The sequence below is a fragment of the Panthera tigris genome, chromosome B2 (assembly GCF_018350195.1).
Source record: "Panthera tigris isolate Pti1 chromosome B2, P.tigris_Pti1_mat1.1, whole genome shotgun sequence".
Classification (NCBI taxonomy): domain Eukaryota; kingdom Metazoa; phylum Chordata; class Mammalia; order Carnivora; family Felidae; genus Panthera; species Panthera tigris.
This window is the reverse complement of record NC_056664.1, coordinates 116,393,007-116,413,813: the sequence shown is the minus strand read 5'-3', so window position 1 is coordinate 116,413,813 and position 20,807 is coordinate 116,393,007. Positions and strand designations below refer to the sequence as shown.

Genomic DNA, 20,807 nt, shown 5'->3' with positions numbered 1-20,807 from the left:
TCTGTGTCTCCCTCTCTCTGACCCTCCCCCGTTCATGCTCTGTCTCTCTCTGTCTCAAAAATAAATAAAGGTTAAAAAAAAAATTAAAAAAAAAAGAATTGGAGTAGAAGAAGTGAAACTATATTTACAGTTGATATTATTGTGTATTTGGGCAATCCAAGAGAATCAATAAAAACACTAACATAATTTTAAAAAAAAGATTCTGGGGGCCCCTGGGTGGCTCAGTTGGTTGGGCCAATGACTTCGGCTCAGGTCATGATCTTGCAGTTTGTGAGTTCGAGCCCTGCATCGCGCTCTGTGCTGACAGCTCGGAGCCTGGAGCCTACTTCGGATTCTGTGTCTCCCCCTCTCTCTGCCCCTACCCTGCTCACGCTCTGTGTCTCTCTGTCTCTCAATAATAAATAAGTGTTTAAAAAAGAAAAGATTCTGTAAAGTGATAGAATGTTAAATTAAAAATAAAACCCAGAAATCTTTATGTACATAAACAATACCAGTTAGATGGTACCATAAGATAAATCTTTGGTAACATTAGTAGCAAAAGCAGGATTATTTTAAGAATAAATTTCGGGGTGCCCAGGTGGCTCAGTCGCTTAGGCGTCCAACTTCGGCTCAGGTCGTGATCTCGCGGCTCGTGAGTTCGAGTCCCGCGTCAGGCTCTGTGCTGACCGCTCAGAGTCTAGAGCCTGCTTCAGATTCTATGTCTCTGTCTCTCTCTCTCTGCCCCTCCCCTGCTCATGCTCTGTCTCTCCTGTCTGTCAAAAATAAATAAACATTAAAAAAATAAATAAATTTAAAAGGGGCACTTGGGTGGCTCAGTCAGTTAAGCATCTGATGTTGGCTCAGGTCACAATCTCACAGTTGGTGAGTTTGAGCCCCTTGTCAGGCTCTGTGCTGACAGCTCGGAGCCTGGAGCCCACTTCAGATTCTGTGTCTTCCTCTCTCTCTGCTTCTTCCCCGTTCATGCTCTGTCTCTTTCTCTCTCTCAAAAATAAAATAGACATTGCAACAGGAAGTGTGTAAAATGTGTTATGAGGAAAAATTAAAATACTTTTGAAAGATATAAAAGCAAATTTGAATGAATTTGGAAATTTTTTTGTTCTGGTTTTTGGATAGCAGGAGTAAACATCATTATAAAGCCATCATTTATTCCCATCTTAATAATAAATTTAATATTATCCCAATAAAAATAACATAAAGTTGTTTTATAGAGCTATTTAAGTAGATTTTGAAGTTTATTTAGAAACAAACATAAAACATAGTAATGAGACCTCTAACAAAGAACAATGAGGGGTGCCTATATTAAAACATACTATAAAGCTTCTATAATTAAAACAGTGTTACATTTATCTATGAATAGACAGAAAGACAGGGAAGTCAATGGAAGTGAATAGAAAGCTCACAAATAGACAAAAATGCATATAGAAATATAGTATAAAAAAGGCGAGTGTCTCACTGGCATGTCAGGCTGTGACAGAAAGCAAGGATGCATGAAGAAAATGATGACAATATGTAAAAAGAACACAGGAGGTATAGTGTAGGTGCTCAAATCGGTCAAATTTGGGACAATTTTAGCATCAACAAGAATCATGATTATTAATGTGTTGTAACATATGGAAAATAAAAAACACTACAAGTTACCAAAAATAGATGAATAAATGATATATACATAAGTTCAAGGTAAGAAGGGAGATCTCTAGGGGCACCTGGATGGCTCAGTTGGTTAGGCGTCTGACTTCGGCTCAGGTCATGATCCCAGGGTTTGTGAGTTCAAGCCCCACGTGGGGTTCTGTGCTGACAGCTCAGAGACTAGAGCCTGCTTCCAATTCTGTGTCTCCCTCTCTCTCCCCCGGTTTGTGCTCTGTCTCTCTCTCTCTCTCAAATATAAATAAACATTTAAAAAAATGTTTAAAAAGAAGGGAGAGCTCTATGAAAGAATGTGCACTAATATGTAGAAGAAAAAATAAAATGAGAAAATTACTATTTTACAACACCAATGTAAGTAATTGATTCAGACAAGGTATATCGCTGGATGCTAAAGCCAATAAATACAAAGTTTTAGGGGAACAGAACATTCACATAATCTCAAGCATCACTCCACAGATTACTTATTAGTGATAAAGGATAAAGACTACAATTAAAACAGAGACATCAGCAGGCATCATCTTTACCAAGTGATCAAACTGATGAGACAAAATAGTATAATGTGTCTCCTCATGAGGTACAATGGAAATATACAATATTACATATGTAGAATTCTTCCCCAAAGATTCTAATCAGAAGGAAACCATCAGACCAATCTAGGGTATGGCACGGAAGAAGTATGACAACCAAATGTAATGCGAAAATGTATTTATTTGTTTGTTTTTAATTGTTCATTTATTTATTTTGAGAGAGAGAGAGAGAGCAAGTGTGCGTGGATATGCAAGCAGGGGAGTGCAGAGAGAGAGAGAGAGAGAGAGAGGGAGAGAGAGAGAGAGAAAATCCCAAGCAGACTCCATACTCAGCATGGAGCCGGACACGAGACTTGATCTTATGATCATGAGATCATACCCTGAGCTGAAATCAAGAATTGGACACTTAACCGACCAAGCCACCCAGGTGCCCCTAGAATGTGAAAATTTAATTGATTCTAAGTTTTGGGGACAACTGGAGAAATTTGAATATGAATTCTGTATAAATAATATTGTGTATCCATTAAACTTTCTAGTGTATGATAATAATTGTGTAATTATATAGGAAATGTCCTTACTGTTTTGAGAGTTCAGGGAAAAAAATACCTAAATTCACTGACAATTTTGTTTCCACTTTCTGTGCTTGAGAAATATGTTACAATTTTCACATTGCCTTTTTACGGTTTACCTGCTTGACTTTTTCTTGCAAAGGCTGTAGTTAAATTTTAAGTCATTTAAATGGGGCAAAACCTAACATAAAAAGATCTCTTTTGAAAGTATATATTTTATGTAAAATACAAAATATTCTGGTATAATGTAGTGTGAGATACATGTGCATAGATTAAGCTTAATCTACACTCCAGTAGCTGCTGGTTAGCATCTGGAGTATCCTTGTCAGGAGTATACAGTTGAAAAGATTCTCAGGCAGTTGAAAAGCTAGAGACATTGTCAATGAGCATAAGAAAGAAATTATAGTTTTTTACTGATGAAATGAGTATTGTTCAAAATAAGCAAAATTGAACAGGCCTCACTATCCTTACATGAATGAGATATCAGAATCTGGGAAGGTGAACCACCTAAATACCATCACAGAAGCACCCAAGATCTAGAGCCCATATTCTTGTGTTGCCCCCCGTCTCACAACTCTACCCGCACCCCACCACACCCCCAACACACACACACTTCATGAAGAAATCTGTCAACTGATCTGGCCAAGATGGCTGACCCTGCCTTGAGGATATCATTGTGACATCGTCAGAGTAAACCTGGCAAACACAAAGTATTTGTCAAAGTGCTGGGAGACAGAGAGTGCAAACTCCCTATGTTTTCAAAAACAGGTTGTATAAATGTTTTGGTGTTTGTCTGCTAATACATTTTTGTATATTTGGCGTGGGGTTAAGAATGACTATGGTTCTAGCATATGACATAGAAACCTGGTCTTTTCTCTTTCATTAGAAATATATAAAATACAGAAAAAGTAGAAGGAAATGGCATGATTTTAGCATCTAAAGACAAACACTCTTAAGACATTTATGTTTCCTATCAGATTTATAGTTTTTAGATACTGCATTAAGGGTATGGGAGAGAGATAGAAAGCCCCCACTTACTTCTCGTCTCTGGAAACTACAGGGGTTGACAAAAAGAACCTACAGCTCTGGATAGCAGTTTAACTTACATTTGTGAGAATAATGGATTGTGGGTGATTTCACTTTTTTTGTGCTTCATGCTTTTACGTTTTCCAAAATTTCCTCAATGACGATTCAGTTCACAGATTTGTGTATACTTTTACCTTTTGTACTGAATACTTTGGGGACTGAATTAATGACTGTGCATTATTTTAATAAAAGCTGGAATTTAGAAAATCAAAGAGGCAACTGGGGTCCTAGAGTATTTTAGACCCTTTTGAACTTTAGAAATTGGAGAAGAAAGAGTGGAGACCTGAACTGACCAAAAACTGTTAACCACTACCTGAAAACAGGAGAATCTGTCTCATCTTCTCCCACCTCCCGGAACCACCCTCATCCTCATAACCTACGCTATCATATTAGTTTTAATAGAGACAAGTATCTGAACTTGTTTTCTACATGTTTGTCTTACAAACAGTCTTAGTTTAACAGCAGCAAATAAGCCAGAAGCCTTCTCTTTCTGAGAAGTATTCTGGGTACTGACCCTTACCTCAACCCTATTTGTGGGGTGACTTTTACATAGGTCACCATGCTTTGTGTGAGGCGAATTCTATCATTAGACATCCCTGGCGCTTTAGAAAAGTTCATTTGACTGAAAGACAGCCACCTATGGTCCAGTCAGCTGTCTACTAGCCCCTGTTAATAGCACTGTATCCACCCTGGAGGCCATATACCAGGTAGGGACTGGTTTATCTAACCAGGTTCTCTTTTTGTGTGTGAGAGAGTTCATTAATTGGGAGAAGACTTGAAAGAAGAAACAAAGAGAGAAACAGAGACCAGAAGAGGTTAGTCATCACGTGGAAGATTGTCTCAGTGTTGTTGGGTCTCCAGTGCCACCGTGTACTTAACTATTGAGTTGTGACTCCTGAATGGTGGCTAAACAGCTAAATAGCTGCTGAGTCCATTTTCTAATTGATTCAGACATTATTCCAATAATCATCATTATGAAGCTTTTCTGTTCCCTTCAACTAGAGAAAGAGCCTAATGGACATATTGAAGTTTGAGATACAATTTAGAGTACTAATTCTACAAATAATATTTTTTTATCACTTGTAGCATCTGCCATTGCTGTAGATATGATGACTAGGTTGATGGTTTCTTTAGTTCTTATAAAGGGGATGGGGACACTATCTGCCCCATAGGATTTTATGTGCTCATAGTTAGACTTGAAAATATCCTTCAAGATCAGAGATTCTTAACCAGGGATCCATGCATGGATTTTAGCAGTTCTGTGAAAACCCTGAAATTGCACACAATGCCTTGTGTATTTGTGAGTATATCTATTTTTCTGCATAGTCCATACTTCGCATTAGACATTCAACAAAATAATGAGCCCCTAAGGGTTAAAAACACCATTGTTTTATTTTACACATAAAAACATTACTCAGAGTAACTTGCCTACAATCATACAAGATGTGATAGCTAGAAACTAGGTCGCTCTCTTTCATTACAAATTTATAAAATACTGAAAAAAAAGGGGGAGAAATCACCAATGATTGCACCATGTAAAGACAGACACCTTTAAGACTTTTCTATTTCCTACCAGAATTTAGGTTCAGATCACACTTTTGAAAACTACATATTGATTTATTGCTTCCTATTACACTTGTACTAAATTCTACTCACAACAGCAGTCTAGAACAATGTCTTTTATGTTCACCAGAACAAGTAAATCTTCTAAAGATATATATATATGTGTGTGTTACATATATACGTATATATATATATATATATATATACACACATATATACGTATATATGTAACACACATATATACACATATATATGTATATATATCCTGCCTATAGGAGAACAATGGTATCTTACTGTTGTTTAAGTGTGCATTTCTTTATTATGAGTGAAGTAAAAGATTATATTTGTTCATTCTAGTTGGAAATCTGTCTCTCATCCATCTTGTCCATTTTGCTCAGGAATCCAGTTTTCCCAGCTGTCCATCCAATTCCCATTTAGACATTCTACCTGAGGAGGAAACGATAGGAGAAACCTACCTTCTGTTTATCACATGCACTTGTTCCTGTGTCCTCAGTAGATCTTTGCATTGCAATCATATGAGAGGTTTGTTAAAATGCAGATACCCAGGCTCTACCCAATATCTAGAGAATCTTAATATCTAGATATGGAGTATGAGGATTTTGCACTCTTCACATGCAAACACTTGGTATTTCTTAAGAATAATAAAATTTGAATAGCATTTAAAGGGCATGTGGGCTGACACTGAATATGAAGAGTGTGGACCATTATGATTCTCATTAACAACAGCCCTCTATCATTGTGAATCCTGGGTTATCTCCCTTCTGAGGTAGTCTTGCCCTCATAATCAGAACTGCAAAGTTTATGTTTTGACTTGGAGTTAATAAACTTGATATAAAATTGCAACTTTTCCACTGATCACCTTTGTGCATATCACTTCATTTCTCCCAACCTCTGTTTCTTCATTTGAAAAGAGGTGATTACAATCTTAGCTCAATTATAGTGCTTATTTTGAAGTATGAGATAATCTTTACAGGTATACTTTAAACGGTTGTGTAAATATTAGATATATTTACTTGTTCTAATTGTTTACTGTGTGATACTTTTGTTTGTCTCACTTCCTTTGTCATCCCAGGAAGTCTGAAATAGCTTTGGGCACAGTGTCAACACTCAATAACTATCTGGTGACTGATTATTATCTTACCGTTCAGCGAAGATTACTTTTATATGAGGTGGTGTTCCATGTGGCCTGGGCTCTGATCTGTCATAATGGTTACTCCTTAACACATGTGCAGGTTGAAAGTCAGCCATGATTCTCTCACTCCTAAAACTGTAATGAGTGAGTCAACTCATATTCACTGAGAGCCCACCTGTGGCAGGAACCAGGCCAGCCACTGTGAATACCTTAGTGAGCATAAAGGACGTGTCCCAGTCCTCCTCTAGATAAAATGGGGTGTCATAGAACAGTTAGACCCCATATCTTTTAGCCAATTGCTTAAAGAAATACCACAAAATATGTGGAAGTTATCCTTCTGGGGCTGTTATGAAATGGTACAAGAAAATTCAGAAGATGAATGAAGACTAGGATGAAAGGTGGCTACTGACTCCAGAAGGATGGAATGAATATGAACTTTTCCTTTTTGAATTATGCCCAGAGTTAGAAGGTGGAGGAAGGACGGTAAAAGTATCCTCCAGACTGAGAAGGCACTTTGAGACTGCCAAACGAAGCAAGCCACTCCATACCATTTTCACAGAGTTTTACTCAGGGCAACTTACTGACCGTGGGGATCAGGTGAGTAATGATCCACACGCTATGCAGCCAAGTCCAGACCTTAACCCACAGATTTTGTAGAGGAAAGGGTATAGTTATCTAAAGTGGGCAGATCCAACAAGTCTTCCCGCATTCTGGTCAGAGCATACATTAACCTCCAAGGCGCCTGGAACACATAGCCCCAGGGGAGGGCACAAACAAGATGCAGGACCAAAGATGGAGTCAGTATTGTTCACACTCCTGCACCCAGTCAAACCAGTTTGGAAACTGGAAAGAAGGTTGAATGAGTTATGTAGCTGGAGCACTCAGTCTGCACTAAAACTCTGAGATCTCAGAGACACAACCTGCATATAGTAGTTCTGGTTTGGGGGATTCTGAAATCTCAAACTAAAAGAATTTTATTCCTTTCTAGAAGGTATAGTCGTTCCTTAATTTCAACGCATTAAGAAAGGCTTTGTTGTTTAGGGCAGTAGAAGGAAAACTGGCATCACAATGCTTTTCATCAAAAAAGATGATTGTGAAGGTCACGTTTAGCAGACGGTTTTTTTGAAAGCAACTTATAAAGTATTTGCCGTATCCTAAATTTGCACATGTTCCAGACTTGTGCAGATATATTCTACTCTCAAAATAGTCCTGCAATTATGCACAAATAAAACAACATGGGAGCTTTTTAATAAAGAAATTGCATTTATAATGATCTTGTATTTGCATATGATAAACTTCTAATCATTATAACACTGTGAAATATTAACAATAATGCTTTAACATCATCAAATATCCAGTCAAGTTCAAATAGCCAAATGTCATAAATGTCATATTTTTTTCACACTCTATTTGGTTCAGGATCCAAATATGTTTTTTTAAAGAGTAGTAAAGGGGCGCCTGGGGGCTAAGTTGGTTAAGTGTCCGACTTCTGCTCAGGTCATGATCTCGTAGTTCGTGAGTTCGAGCCCCTCGTCAGGCTCTGTGCTGACAGCTTAGAGCCTGGAACCTGCTTCAGCTTCTGTGTCTCCCTCTCTCCTTCTGCCCCTTCTCCACTAGTGCTCTGCCTCTCTCTCTCTCCCAAAAATAAATAAACATTAAAAAAATAAACTAACTAAATAAAAATTATTTAAATTTTAATATTAACATAGAAATAATAGTTTTGTGTTTGTATATTAGTATAGGGACCATATATTATTTTCTTTAATTTTTTTAAAATGTTTTATTTATTTTTGAGACAGATGGAGACAGAACATGAGCAGGGGAGGGGCAGAGAGAGAGGGAGACACAGAATCCAAAGCAGACTCCAGGCTCTGAGCTGTCATCACAGAGCCCGACACGGAGCTCGAGCTCACAAACCGCGAGATCATGACCTGAGCCAAAGCCGGATGCTCAACCGACCGAGCCACCCAGGTGCCCCGGGGACCATATGTTATTTATCTTATTTTGGATAGAATTGAAACAAAGCGATCATCTAGAAATATTTCAACTAGAGGCTATTAATGCTCAAATTAAAAGACAAACAACTTGATATTAATATATAGAATAAAGAGTAAAACAAACCCAAAGACACATGACCCTTAAGAAAATTATAAGGCTGCAGAAGCATCAATGTTGTTGCCTACAACATCAGCAGATTCTTACCTCAACATTTGGGAAAGAATCCAACCAACTTAAATGTGGACACATTATTTGGACCTTCGACTCAGGCAAAGTTTTCACATGTTCTCATAACCGCTAAATAATCTCTACAAATGAGGGCTTTTTACTACTTCCATATTGATTCTACCACTTGGAAGACACTACTAGCTGCCTACATTGTAGCAGACCCCACTCCCCTTTTTCCTTCTTTGTTAATAATTGCTAATAATTTTTATTTTATTACAGCAGTAGGTGCCAAATCCCCAGAGGCAAAGTCTCAGTGTTCTAAACCTACCATGGTAAACCCCTTTACTCTTTGCCTGTGCTCGTTCAGGAAGTGACCACATGACCCCAAGTGGTGGTTAATGAGAGAGACATAATGGGACATCTGATGGGGGTTTCTAGAAAATATTTTTATTCCCTAATAAAATAAAGAATAAAGAGAGCTATGAGAAGAAGGTCTCATCCTTTTCATTATTCCCTTATAAAGGATTGTGTCAGCTTACATGAAACCACAAAGCCATGCAGGTCTTAAAGAAAATTGAGGTGCTAAGGGTACAAACTTGCAGCTAATCATGAGTCCTAGAACTCCAATGCACAGAACAGAGAGTATAGACAACAGTAGTGTATTACAATCACCAACTTGCTGACAGACTAGATCTTAAATGTTCCAACCACAAAAAAGAAATGATAATTATGTGACATGATGAAATGCTAACTATAGCTGCAATGCCACTTATAGTACAATATACAAATGTATCAAATCAACATGTTGTACAACTTAAATTTACAAATGTACCAAATATATTTCAGTTAAAAATAATAAAATCCAAAAATAAATGAATAAATAAAAGAATGGGGATAGGAGGAGATTAAGGACCATGAGGGAGGGGAGATTAGGCAACAAGGAGTGGGCGATACTGAAGAGCAAAAAGGGAGGAGAATGATGGGCAGAGGGAGAAGAGACTTGGGCTAGGGGAAGTTGACAGGGAAAGAGTAGGGGGGAAATGCTAGGCATGGTATGAGTGTGGGCGGGCAGAGGGCATGGGACCCTGAAGGTGCTAGAACGCTTAAGTACTGATTTCTTGTGGTTCTCTTAGGCCAGACAATCCACCCATTTGTAGGTAGTTGAAAGAAGGAAATTCTTGGTAAGCCCATAAAGTTGGTCCAGTTAGCAAATTGGTTGTGGTGTGCTGGGCGCTCTCTTCTCTTCTTGTCTCTAGCAGAGGGCTCCTCTGTGCCCAGGCCAATTAAAAGATTTGGTAGATTTGGTGAATTGGTGATTCAGAGAATATGAATAATGCTCAAGTGTTATACGAGTTGACCAAACAAGAAGACTTTTAAAAAGATTCAAAAGGGAAAAAGATAAACTAGAAAATTTCCATGTGAAATGCTGACATTTTTATTATATTCACAAGAATATATTTCAAAAGATTAATAGGGAGGTTCAGACATTTTCAATTGTTTATTGGCTTTTTAAATGTTTATTCATGTGAACTGCCTATTTATATTCTTTGTCCATTTTTCTCTTGGTTTGTTTGTCTTTTTTTTTAATTTGTGTGTGTTTATGTATTATGGGTATCATTTTTTTGCTCTTAATATATATTGCAGATATTTTCTTCCATTTTATTTCTTGGCATTTAAGCCTTTAGTCCATTTCCAGTTTATTTTGGTGTCTGGTACGAGACTGGGATCTAATGGGATTTTTCTGTCTAGAAGTTACACAATTTTCACAACACTGTTGAATAATCCATCTGGTCCCCATTAATCTGCAATGCTTCCTTGGTAAGTCTCATATGTGGTAGAGGCCATTTCAGGCCCCTCTCTGGTGTTTAGTCAATTGCTCTGTAAATTCTTGCACACAGGCTTAATTATTATTGTGCGATTATGTACTTTTTTGTTCACACTTTTCAAATTTTCTTAGCTGTTCTCATATTTTGACTATTATGATAGCTGAGATTTAAAATCATTTTGTCAGGGGCTTCTGGGTGGCTCAATCGGTTAAGCCTCCGACTTCAGCTCAGGTCATGATCTCATGGCTTATAAGTTTAAGCCCCGCATGGGGCTCTGTGCTGACAGCTCAGAGCCTGGAGCCTGCTTCGGATCCTGTGTCTCCCTCAATCTCTGCCCCTCCTCCGCTCTCGCTCTCTCTCTCTCTCTCTCTCAAAAATAAACATTAAAAAATTAAAAAAATAAAATCATTTTGTCAAATGAAACTATGAATGTTGGCATGAAGGAAGTATGTTATGGTAGATGGAAGGTAAATGCTATGGATTTTTTTGTACTGCATTAATCCTTGGGGCAAATGTGGACCATGTCAGCCTTTCCAGTCCGAAAAACTTTCATTGTGGACTTTGAAGTCCTTCCCACCCATGGGTCTCCAAGCAAAACAAAGGTAGCCAACACTATCTAGTGGTCATTCATCGTCTTTTGTTTGTCAGACTCGTTACCGACAACCGTGTGAAAAAGCCCAGGCTCTTGGACCTCACGCCTCTGTTCTCCGCAGGTTGTTTTGCAGAATCTCCTTATATGTGTCATTCTCTTCTACACTGTGTACTACGCGGTTCTGGGCATGTGCTGCATGATGCTCAAGTAAGTAGTGCGTTTCCTTCGAACAGAATGAAAAAGCTGAGATTGAATATGAAAGGAGTTTATATTTAATTCTCGACATGTCTTTATGGAAGAGAGGATACAACTTAAATATGGTGTATTTTCATGCCATTCTTAAGCAAAAATAAGCAAATGTGCCGTCTTCCAAAATGATCAAAGCACAATCTTGAAATGATGTGGATAGATAGGGCCAGACAGGACTGTCCCCCTTACTTCTTTGGAAGATGGTCATGGAAAGAAAATGAAGCTATTACTCCCTGGACTGGTATTGAATCAGAGCAGTTTGAATGAGAAGGGAATTTAGAGATAATCTACATCAAATTTAAATATTCTGATATATACTGAAATATCTCTTGGACTCAAGTCAGGAGACCTAAATTCTAGCCCAGGTTCTTACTAACTTTCTGAAACATCTTAACTAAGCCATAGAACTTCTCTTATTTTAATTGTCTTCATTTGTCAAGTGGAAGTAATTGATCAAAAGAAGGTTATTATGAGGACAAAGTAAAACGTGTATTTTTAATGCTATTTCTATGTAAGTGGGAGGCAATTTTTTCAGGTAATTTTTTTAGTCTCGCTGTGATTTAATTTTGTCTCTACAGATTTAGGTTGCCAATACATTGACTGCCTTGAAATACATTACGTAGATTGACAAATAATTTCTAAGAAGTTGAGTGTTTATACAATTTAATTTTATTGTGCAAGCAAGGAGTTAGGACCCTTTGATTTCAATATGCAAATGAGTACCCAAAAATAATTATACCAACTTCTGCAATGGGAATAATGCTATTCAGCACGCTTGCAGGCAAACCCACCGAGGAAGCATCTGCTGCTCTAACAGGGTCTCAGCTGTTGCTGGGACTGGAGATGGTGAGGCCATGCCTGGAGCAGGCAGGAGCTGAGAATCTTTAGGGCTCTCTGAGCCTCATTTCAAGGATTTGTAGTTAATGTGAGTCAGAGGACAGGAATTTTAAGTTCTTGGGCCTTAAAGCTCCAGGAGGCGGCTAACTGATTGACCAGCTGCACACAACTACAAACAGGCACAGTAGACGGGGTATATTTATAGACTCCAATTTTACAACAGGAAGAGGTCTCAGAGATTAACCTTTTCAGTTTACAGATGAGACACTGACGTTTGGCTCCAAATGGAACTGACTTGCCCAGATTCAGTTTCACAGCACCATCAGGATTAGAACCCAGGTCTTGTTTGTTTCCATGCCTATGCTTTTGACACAGAATTAGATTCTCCTCCCATATTTGATGTCAAAGACCGCCAAGATTACAGCGAAGACCCAAAATACATTGAAGTCCACTTGGTGGACAAAGTGGACTTAATTGGACAAATAAGACAATATGGATAAAAAGATTATTTGGTTGCCATGCAGGTCAGCCAGCTTCTAAATGTCCCACACATGGTAAAGCTAATGCATTATGTTGTATGTGAAGAGCGATATTCAAGGCCTTGATGTACGAAGCTGTGAACTGCCTCCTCCAGGGTAAACTATTTTCATTTGTAACATCTTCAGGGTGTATGAGTTGGATGTCCTGGCACCATTTGATTTCAAAACGAACCCCTCATGGCTCAACACAAATTATAAAGGTAATTGGTTTTAATTTCCAATCTTTGTCAATTAGTGAATCAAATGCCTCCAAAAATCAAAAATAGTTGTTGTTTCATAAAAATTTATAAAATATCAGGCTTTCCTCTCAGCCATCTGTATCTTATATCTGACTTAAGAAATTAATGTAGAAAAAATGCAATCACAAATTTTAAAGTGGCTATTCCTTAAAGATGGGATAGGATGGAATGGTGGAATAATTGAAAAGAATTACTATATGAATTTCTATTTGGTAATTTTATAGGTAAATTTTTTGTGCATTAAATATTTTTCAAAGGAAAGGAAGAATGATTTAATATGTTGATGTAAAAATGCTCATGAGATGTGGCATGGAAAATGAAGACAATAGTGTTTGTGTAGTGTAATTATTCATTTTTGTAGAACAGAGTAAAATACATGGTGTCAGTGGTAAGAAATCTGGAGAATTATGCAACAAACTGTTATCTCCCAGCTGGGATGACAGAGGACTTTCATTTTCTGCTTTGTACATTTCTGCTTAGTTTGATTTTTCTTCCCAAGATAGGAAAAAAAGGGGGGGGGGATGATATGAAAGAGTATACTAAGGAAAAATTTATCTTTTCAAATTAATCATTTTTGCTGAAAAAGTAATTATTAATTAATACCTGCTATACTCGTCACCCGTATATATGTTAATAATAACAGCTATTTATATTGAATATATGTCAAACATACTTATTTGGTGGGTATTCAAGGTAAGTTTGTCTCATCTTTAGAAAAAGAAGATTTTAATGTTATTTCCATTATAAAATAATACACATAAATTAATGAAAGCTTATAAAATACCTACAAGTAGCAAGGAGAAAAACAGAAATTCAATCACAAACTTACATTCAAAATATAATCATTCTTAACATTCTGCTAAATTTCTTCCTACTTTTTTTTTTTTAAGTGAATTGTGGATTCTTTAAACATTACAATTCTTTAGAAAACCACTGGACGTGGTTTGTTTGGAACAAATATGCAAATATACAAAAATTGCCTGAAGCCAAAGAAACCCGATTTTGAATATGACTTGTACAGGAAACTTGGTCAGTTAAAATTACTGCATTCAAGAAGAAAAGCTTTAGAACAACTTCCTCAAATGGGTAACCTTGTTTGGTGCTATTATGGATTCAAGTTTGGATAGACAAAGAATAAGTTAGGAAAAAGAGGCTTTCATTCTAATGAGACACAAGAGGTCTAACATTCTATTTTAACCTTCTCTTTATGCACTTCCCTATTGAACACAGAATTCACTTGTTTTCTATCAAAACTGTCCACAGTTGATATCGTCACAGTAAAGAGTTAAGTAGAGGCTGTGTATGTGTTTTGGGGAGGGGATTTAAAACTCAACTGTTACTATTTAATTCTTGCCTTTGGGTCAGTCAATGAAAGATAGGAATGACACAGCTTATTGGAAAGGCTGTGTTTTTACATAGCTGAGATTAGTGAAAATCCCCAGGATGCCTGGCACAGTTTATATCGCTCTTTCCCCTCACAAAACACTAACATTTGTACAAAGATATCAATAAAACCTTAGCCTATTAGATCTTTAATTTTGGGCTTGGGGAGATAACTACCATAACTCTTCAAAGTTGTTACTTTGAGAATTTAGACTAATCTCAGAGATAAAGTGTAAGAGTAATCTCAGAGCCTTGGGCATGTATCTAGGGTCAAGTTTCTTGTCTGTTTCAATGATTTTGTCACCCAGGAGAGTCGGTTTAGCAAGGACACTGGAAAGTTTAAGTCTAGTTAAAACATTTTGATTACTAATAGCTTTCCTTTACATAGCAGAGAATAGGTTGCAAATTGCTTTCATTTTAAGTTAACATCCTCCCAACATTTTTTTTTTTTTGAGGTAGATAAGATAGCATTCCATTTCCCAATTATAGAGAAAGACTGACCCAGAGGTTAAAATTGTGCTCAAGGTTTTATAACTCCTAAGCTATGAGGCAAGACTGTCACATTGGTATCCTGACTTTAAATTGTGTACTGCTTCTTTTACACCATGCTTTCTTTCATTTCATAAACAAAGCATAAGCCTTTTTTTTTATCAACATGTGCAAATATAGCTTGTTCAAGACAAAAATCAATGTCTCCAAGCAGCTGCAAGTTAACCTATAAAATCTGTAAATGCTGATAACGGAGGCATCTCTATTTCCCTATAATAATCTGGGGGCTCTGTGAGCCACTGACAGAGGCAGCTGTGGAAATGTGGTAGAAAGACGTGGAGTCACTATGACACAGCAATGCACTTCCTTCCACAACCTTGATTGTAGGGAATAGGACATACTGAACTGAACCTCATTCCCGTGTGATAAAAAGGAGCTGGTGTGAATTCTCCATTCAACTTCTGAAACCTGTTAAGTTAAATTAAATAAAATCAAAGAGGAATAAGCGGAAGGCCTTTAAAAAGGATGGCAATTGGGACCTGCTTACTTGGTTGGTGTTTTGCTTGCCCATGAAACAATCACTGGCTCGTTGGTTAATAAATGACTTCTGCACGATAGCATATCATGTGATTATTTAACCCTTTGTTTTGAAAAATAGAGAGTTTGCCTGTCTGGATTCATTGATTCCTGAATTATAAGAATGTATAATCAATTGCTGTGTTTTGTTTTGTCTTGTTTTGTTTTCAAAAATAGAAAGGTAATTTTTATGGAAAGTGATACCATTGCAAAGGGACTTTGACACGTGTCACGTATATTTGTCACATGCATTTGATGGATCTCTCCTTTGAAACCACTTTAAAGATCCATACCAAAGACAAAAGGCAAAGGTTGACCCTTCACACATTCAAGGCTCTTAGAGATTTGTGGTCCTGACCTATAAATAATGAGCTCTTTATACATGTTCAGGGAAAGCACTCCAAGACAATTGGGTGGATTTAGAAGAGTGCCTCCATCCACATGAGCCATTTATGAGGCTTCCTTTAATCCATGGTTATCAGTTATGTGTCCCAAATGACTATCTGGGCATGCCATTTTATTATAAAGACACAAAGGAATTCATTTCCAAGTTAGGCAATGATTGGTACCAAAGAAATGTTATAAATCAATGAACTCTTATGTTTCTTTTTTTCATTTCCTAAAACTGAGAACTGAATTTCTCATTAGTTTCTAATATATCTTAAATGGAGATTCGCAATCCAACTGTAGATCAGCAGGTATTGATTCCATTGTAACCTTCCTTTATTGTATTTTACCTTTTAAAATGGTAAGCACAAAGAAGTACAAAAGAGATACTGTTATTTTTCTATTAAGTCTGAGGATTATTAAGAAATAGAATATGTTAACAAGTTCTTATCCAAAGTTGAGGATTGTTAAAAGATGGGATATTTTAAAAATTCTTGCCAAAATGTCTTCACAGACATTGTTGTAATGGTCCTATTACTAACTGTGTTTCAGAGTTGTTAGTTTCTCTAGTTCCAAATAATTATATTCTCCGTTCCATTTGCAGTCCTTTTAATCTCAACACAGGTTACCTACTTGGTGTGTGGATTGCTTTTTGTTCTGGTTGTAGAAGAATGGGTCTGGGATTATGCTATTTCAGTAACCATTCTTCATGTTGCCATCACTTCAACTGGTAAGCAAGATAAAATAAAGGAAACAAAGTATGTTAAATCTGATGTTGTACCTAAATTGATTCATAAGAGTAGAACTTTGTTATATGCATATTGCTCTCTGATGGCTAACTAATAAAACTGGTTAGAGTTCTTTATTCCTTCCCACACTACTCCTCCCCACCAAGTTCTCTTACAACTTCCTGGGGAAGATTTTGATTGGCTACACCTTCTAATTCAAAATGGTACTGAAATGTAGATAGATGTGTCCTATTCTCCTCTCATATTCAACTTGCCAACAACTTGTACAGGCTTTGCCTCTGTTTGGAATACTTTTGCTCCAAAACCCTCCCTTGAGGCAGAAATTGACCAAATCCTGGGACCTGGGACCTAAGGAAACTCATACTGGTAGGCTGGCAAACTTCCCAACAGTAGTTAATTTACCAAGAATACTAGGTTCTTAAACTAAAGGGTTTTATTTCTACCTGTGATCTTTGGAGTCAAAAGAAAATGGATTAAATTCCAATCCTACCTTTTTAAGAAGTGTATGGTCTTAAGGAAAGTCACAACATCATTCACATTAGTTGTCTCCTGTGTAGATGGGGGAGACCCAGTGACATGTCAATGAGAATGAGAAATCTTCTGACTAGTGTCTAAGCATATATTTATTCAGTAAATGACAGTTCAAACATTCTTTCCTCTAGCCATTCAAAATGTACTCTTCTATTGTAACTTTTCTCCCTTCCTGTCTTCCATTGAAAAAAAAATACTAGTCAAGGTATGTGTGGTAATCAACCACAAGTTATAATTCAAAGTTATTATTTATTAGCAACTTAAATCACTCTTATATTTTCAGTGCTGTGGTCTGTTAATGGTTTAATCAGTCTCCATCTTAAACAATTTCCAAATGAATTGCTACATCCCAGCATCACTATTATTAGAGAATGCTGGTATATCAATATCCTAGTCCCCTGGCACACACCCTCCCTTAGTAACTTTTGGAACCCCTGAACCCCATAACTCAAATTCTCTGTCTTACTTTGGGGACTAAGTTCAAATGGAAGACAGTCATAGGATATTTGCAAAAGGGCTCTGGAGCATACGGTGGCTCAATCTTCAAGGCTGAGATAGGCAACAGGTTCTAGACCCAGAAAAGTTACAAGTTAATTGTCTGACACATGGCACAAAGAAAGTGCTTAACAAATATTGCTGAGTAGAATTGAGCTCAGAGCGAAGTGGCTCAGAACTCCAGGGTAAGTCAGGTTTTAAGGATGGTCTTAGGATCATCTCTGTTGCATAACACTCAAATCAACTCATAATCAAATCAACACTCAATCAATTCAAAACATCATTCCTAGATGAGGAGTTTCAGGTATCTGATTTCACAAATGACTTTCTAGACTACGAATTAAATACAGCTTTGGGGATACCCAATTTTATGAATGTGGATAAAACTTCTCTTTGTTATGTGGATATGATCTGACCAAACAAGTATTTCTTCGTTGACTAAAAAGAAAAATAACATATATTTTAAAAATGAACATCCTTTTTTTCTTCCTTTTGCAGTTATGTTGGAATTCCCCTTGACATCACATTGGTGGGCTGCTTTAGGTATATACATATGACACCATATGTTATACACATGTGTGTATGTATTAGGTACAACATAAATATTTATATATACAGTGGGGGCATCAAAATATTTTTTGTGTGGGTCAGGTAATTGGACCAGAAGACTGCTCAGAGTCTCCATCTTTCTAAAATTACATAGAGTAAAACACTGGATATAGATTTATGACATATTCTTTTGGTTCTCTTTCAATATGAATGACATTGCTGTTTTCATAGTAGCATTATTTCATCTATTTTTTTTCTTCCCACAAATCGAACAACTGAATTAATCAATTGTGTATCTAGTAAGAAAATTAGCCAATTTACAGTGGACTTTTCTAAAGCTTTTCCTTTAGCTTAAGCCATGTATGGACCACAAAAATTTTTACCTTTCCTCTTTTCAGTAAGTTTGGCAATAGTTTTAACTAAATATTGTCATGCTTAATAGTGGAAAATAGAAATGCAGCATTTTACTACATTGTTTTCCCCAAAGCCAAGTTATCTGTTTATAGTATCAGTATTATTTATATTACTCATTAGCTCCCTTCACTAGAATTTAATTTTCCACTTCCCTTACATCTCCATAAGCCTTAGTGTGTACTCTTCTCTAATATTGTTCAGTACATACAGAACACACATGAGAAAGTACTGAAATTTTATTTTGCATGAGGCTTTCAAAAAATGCACATTTTTAATAAATCAGAAAGAAAATCCTGAAAGACATGCTATAATTAGAAATGCTCTTATCTCTCCATGAAAAACAAGAACTTATCTCTTGGATTTTATTCGCAATACCACAAAATTTACTTTATTTAAAGCCCTAGGCATTTCAGTCACATAGCAAATGCCACCTGATGGCAGAGGAAGTCTGTTGGTGAACTGGAATGGCCAACAGAATTGCTAAAATAGTTGGGTCACTATTTCAGTTTTAAGAACTAGGGTTGGTTTACTCAGAGAATGGTGGCCAAATGACGTTTGAGGTAACCTTCTTCTGTTTGCGTTGAGTTAAAAAATTTAGATATAAATGAAATGTGGCTACACAGCTTGGAAATTCTATCTCATGGTCCGCACTAGATGTGTGTCTGAGTGAGGAAGTTGTCCAGTCCTGCTGAGCCTCTGATCCCCTAAGGGCTCTCACCTCTGGGAACTTTACCTTTCATGGGAGTTACGCTGTTACCAGCATCCAAGGAATCACAGATTTATGGAAGCCCTATTAGGCTGGATTAATATTAAAACAAGACAAAACAAAACACAAGAATCGCTGGGCCAATGAAATCAGAGCTAAAGGCATTTTCGTATAACCGAATAGCGCAGGTAGGTAGACTTCTGTTTTCAAAATCTCTTCTAGGCTAAGAAATATTTTCCAAGTTAGAAGAGAGCATATCTTCCATTTATAATTAGAGAGGAAATACCTTATAAAATATTTTTAAATAACAACAACACAAATGGCAGGTCTGAAGAGCTACAAGAATTGAGAATCGTGAAATCCCTGGCATGTGCTTTGACTTCATTGTCTTTGAATTTCTGAGTTTTAAGAGCTCCTTACTATTAATTTGACACAACCACGCATCTATTCCCTGAAGGAAGTTTTGAATTTCAACAATTTATCAGCACAGAATATATACCTACTGTCTCTTAGCTGAATCTATAAACTACCCTATTTCAAATGCTATGTCAGTTTCAGGAACATTATTTTAGTCATGACAATTGTTCTTATTCATAATCTCACCAATGAATTATTCATTATTGGTAGTTAACCAAAACTTCCCTTTCATTACTTGCAGGATCCGGCTTAATTTCAATGATATGTGGAGGCCAGGCTTTCGCATACTGTTTGTTCAAAGACAACTTTATCTATCCAGATCTGGATGAGTTTTAACAAAACAGCTGAATTAATTCGCCTCAGACTTTCTGTATTATTACATACATTGTGTCAGAGCTAAACTGTAGTTTTTTGGTTCACACCTTATATTCAAGGTTGAATGTATTCTAGATACTTTATAACTATGAAAAGAAAAGGAGAAGTTAATGGAGAGCAGAAGAATACTAGTAAGGTATTCATGAGCAGAATGTTGCAAATCCATAAAATGCAGTATTTTACCAAAGAGTGTTCCATAGGACACTAGTTTCAAAATATGTTAATAGTGCCATGCAAGGGAAAAAAGTTGCATGTTTAAGTATATTTGTAGAATCTTGGGTTTATGTAAAATATGTTTATTTTAGGACTTCTCAGAATCTTTAACATACTATTGAGAACAAGATGTGTCTAAGTAGTAGTATACATTATGCACTGTTTCTCAGACATATTTGATTAGGGACACACTTCATTTCTGAGACACAGAGAGAGAGACAGAGCACAAGTGGGGGAGGGGGAGAGAAAGAGGGAGACACAGAATCTGAAGCAGGCTCCAGGCTCTGAGCTGTCAGCACAGAGCCCAATGGGGGGCTTGAGCCCATGAACCGTGAGATCATGACCTGAGCCGAAGTTGGAGGCTTAACTGACTGAGTCACCCAGGCACCCTGGGGACACACTAGAAAATGCTGATGTATCGTGTGGGTGTGGAAATTATAATATAGAAGAGAGTGGAGTTAAAACTACTACAAATCCCTATAAGCTGAATTAAATTCTATTACTGTCCCACAGTTTATTTGTTTTTGTGATAG

General features: G+C 36.9%; 1 protein-coding gene across 1 annotated transcript; it reads left to right on the top strand.

The window, feature by feature from the left end:
- Positions 1 to 3,923: 3,923 nt before the first annotated feature.
- TMEM244 (transmembrane protein 244) lies at positions 3,924 to 20,022 on the top strand. Its single transcript, XM_042987620.1, has 7 exons — positions 3,924 to 4,058; positions 4,456 to 4,533; positions 11,248 to 11,333; positions 12,878 to 12,951; positions 16,430 to 16,555; positions 18,099 to 18,143; positions 19,928 to 20,022. Exons 1-7 carry the CDS (start codon positions 3,924 to 3,926, stop codon positions 20,020 to 20,022), a joined length of 639 nt encoding a protein of 212 aa, XP_042843554.1.
- The last annotated feature ends 785 nt before the right edge of the window (positions 20,023 to 20,807 follow it).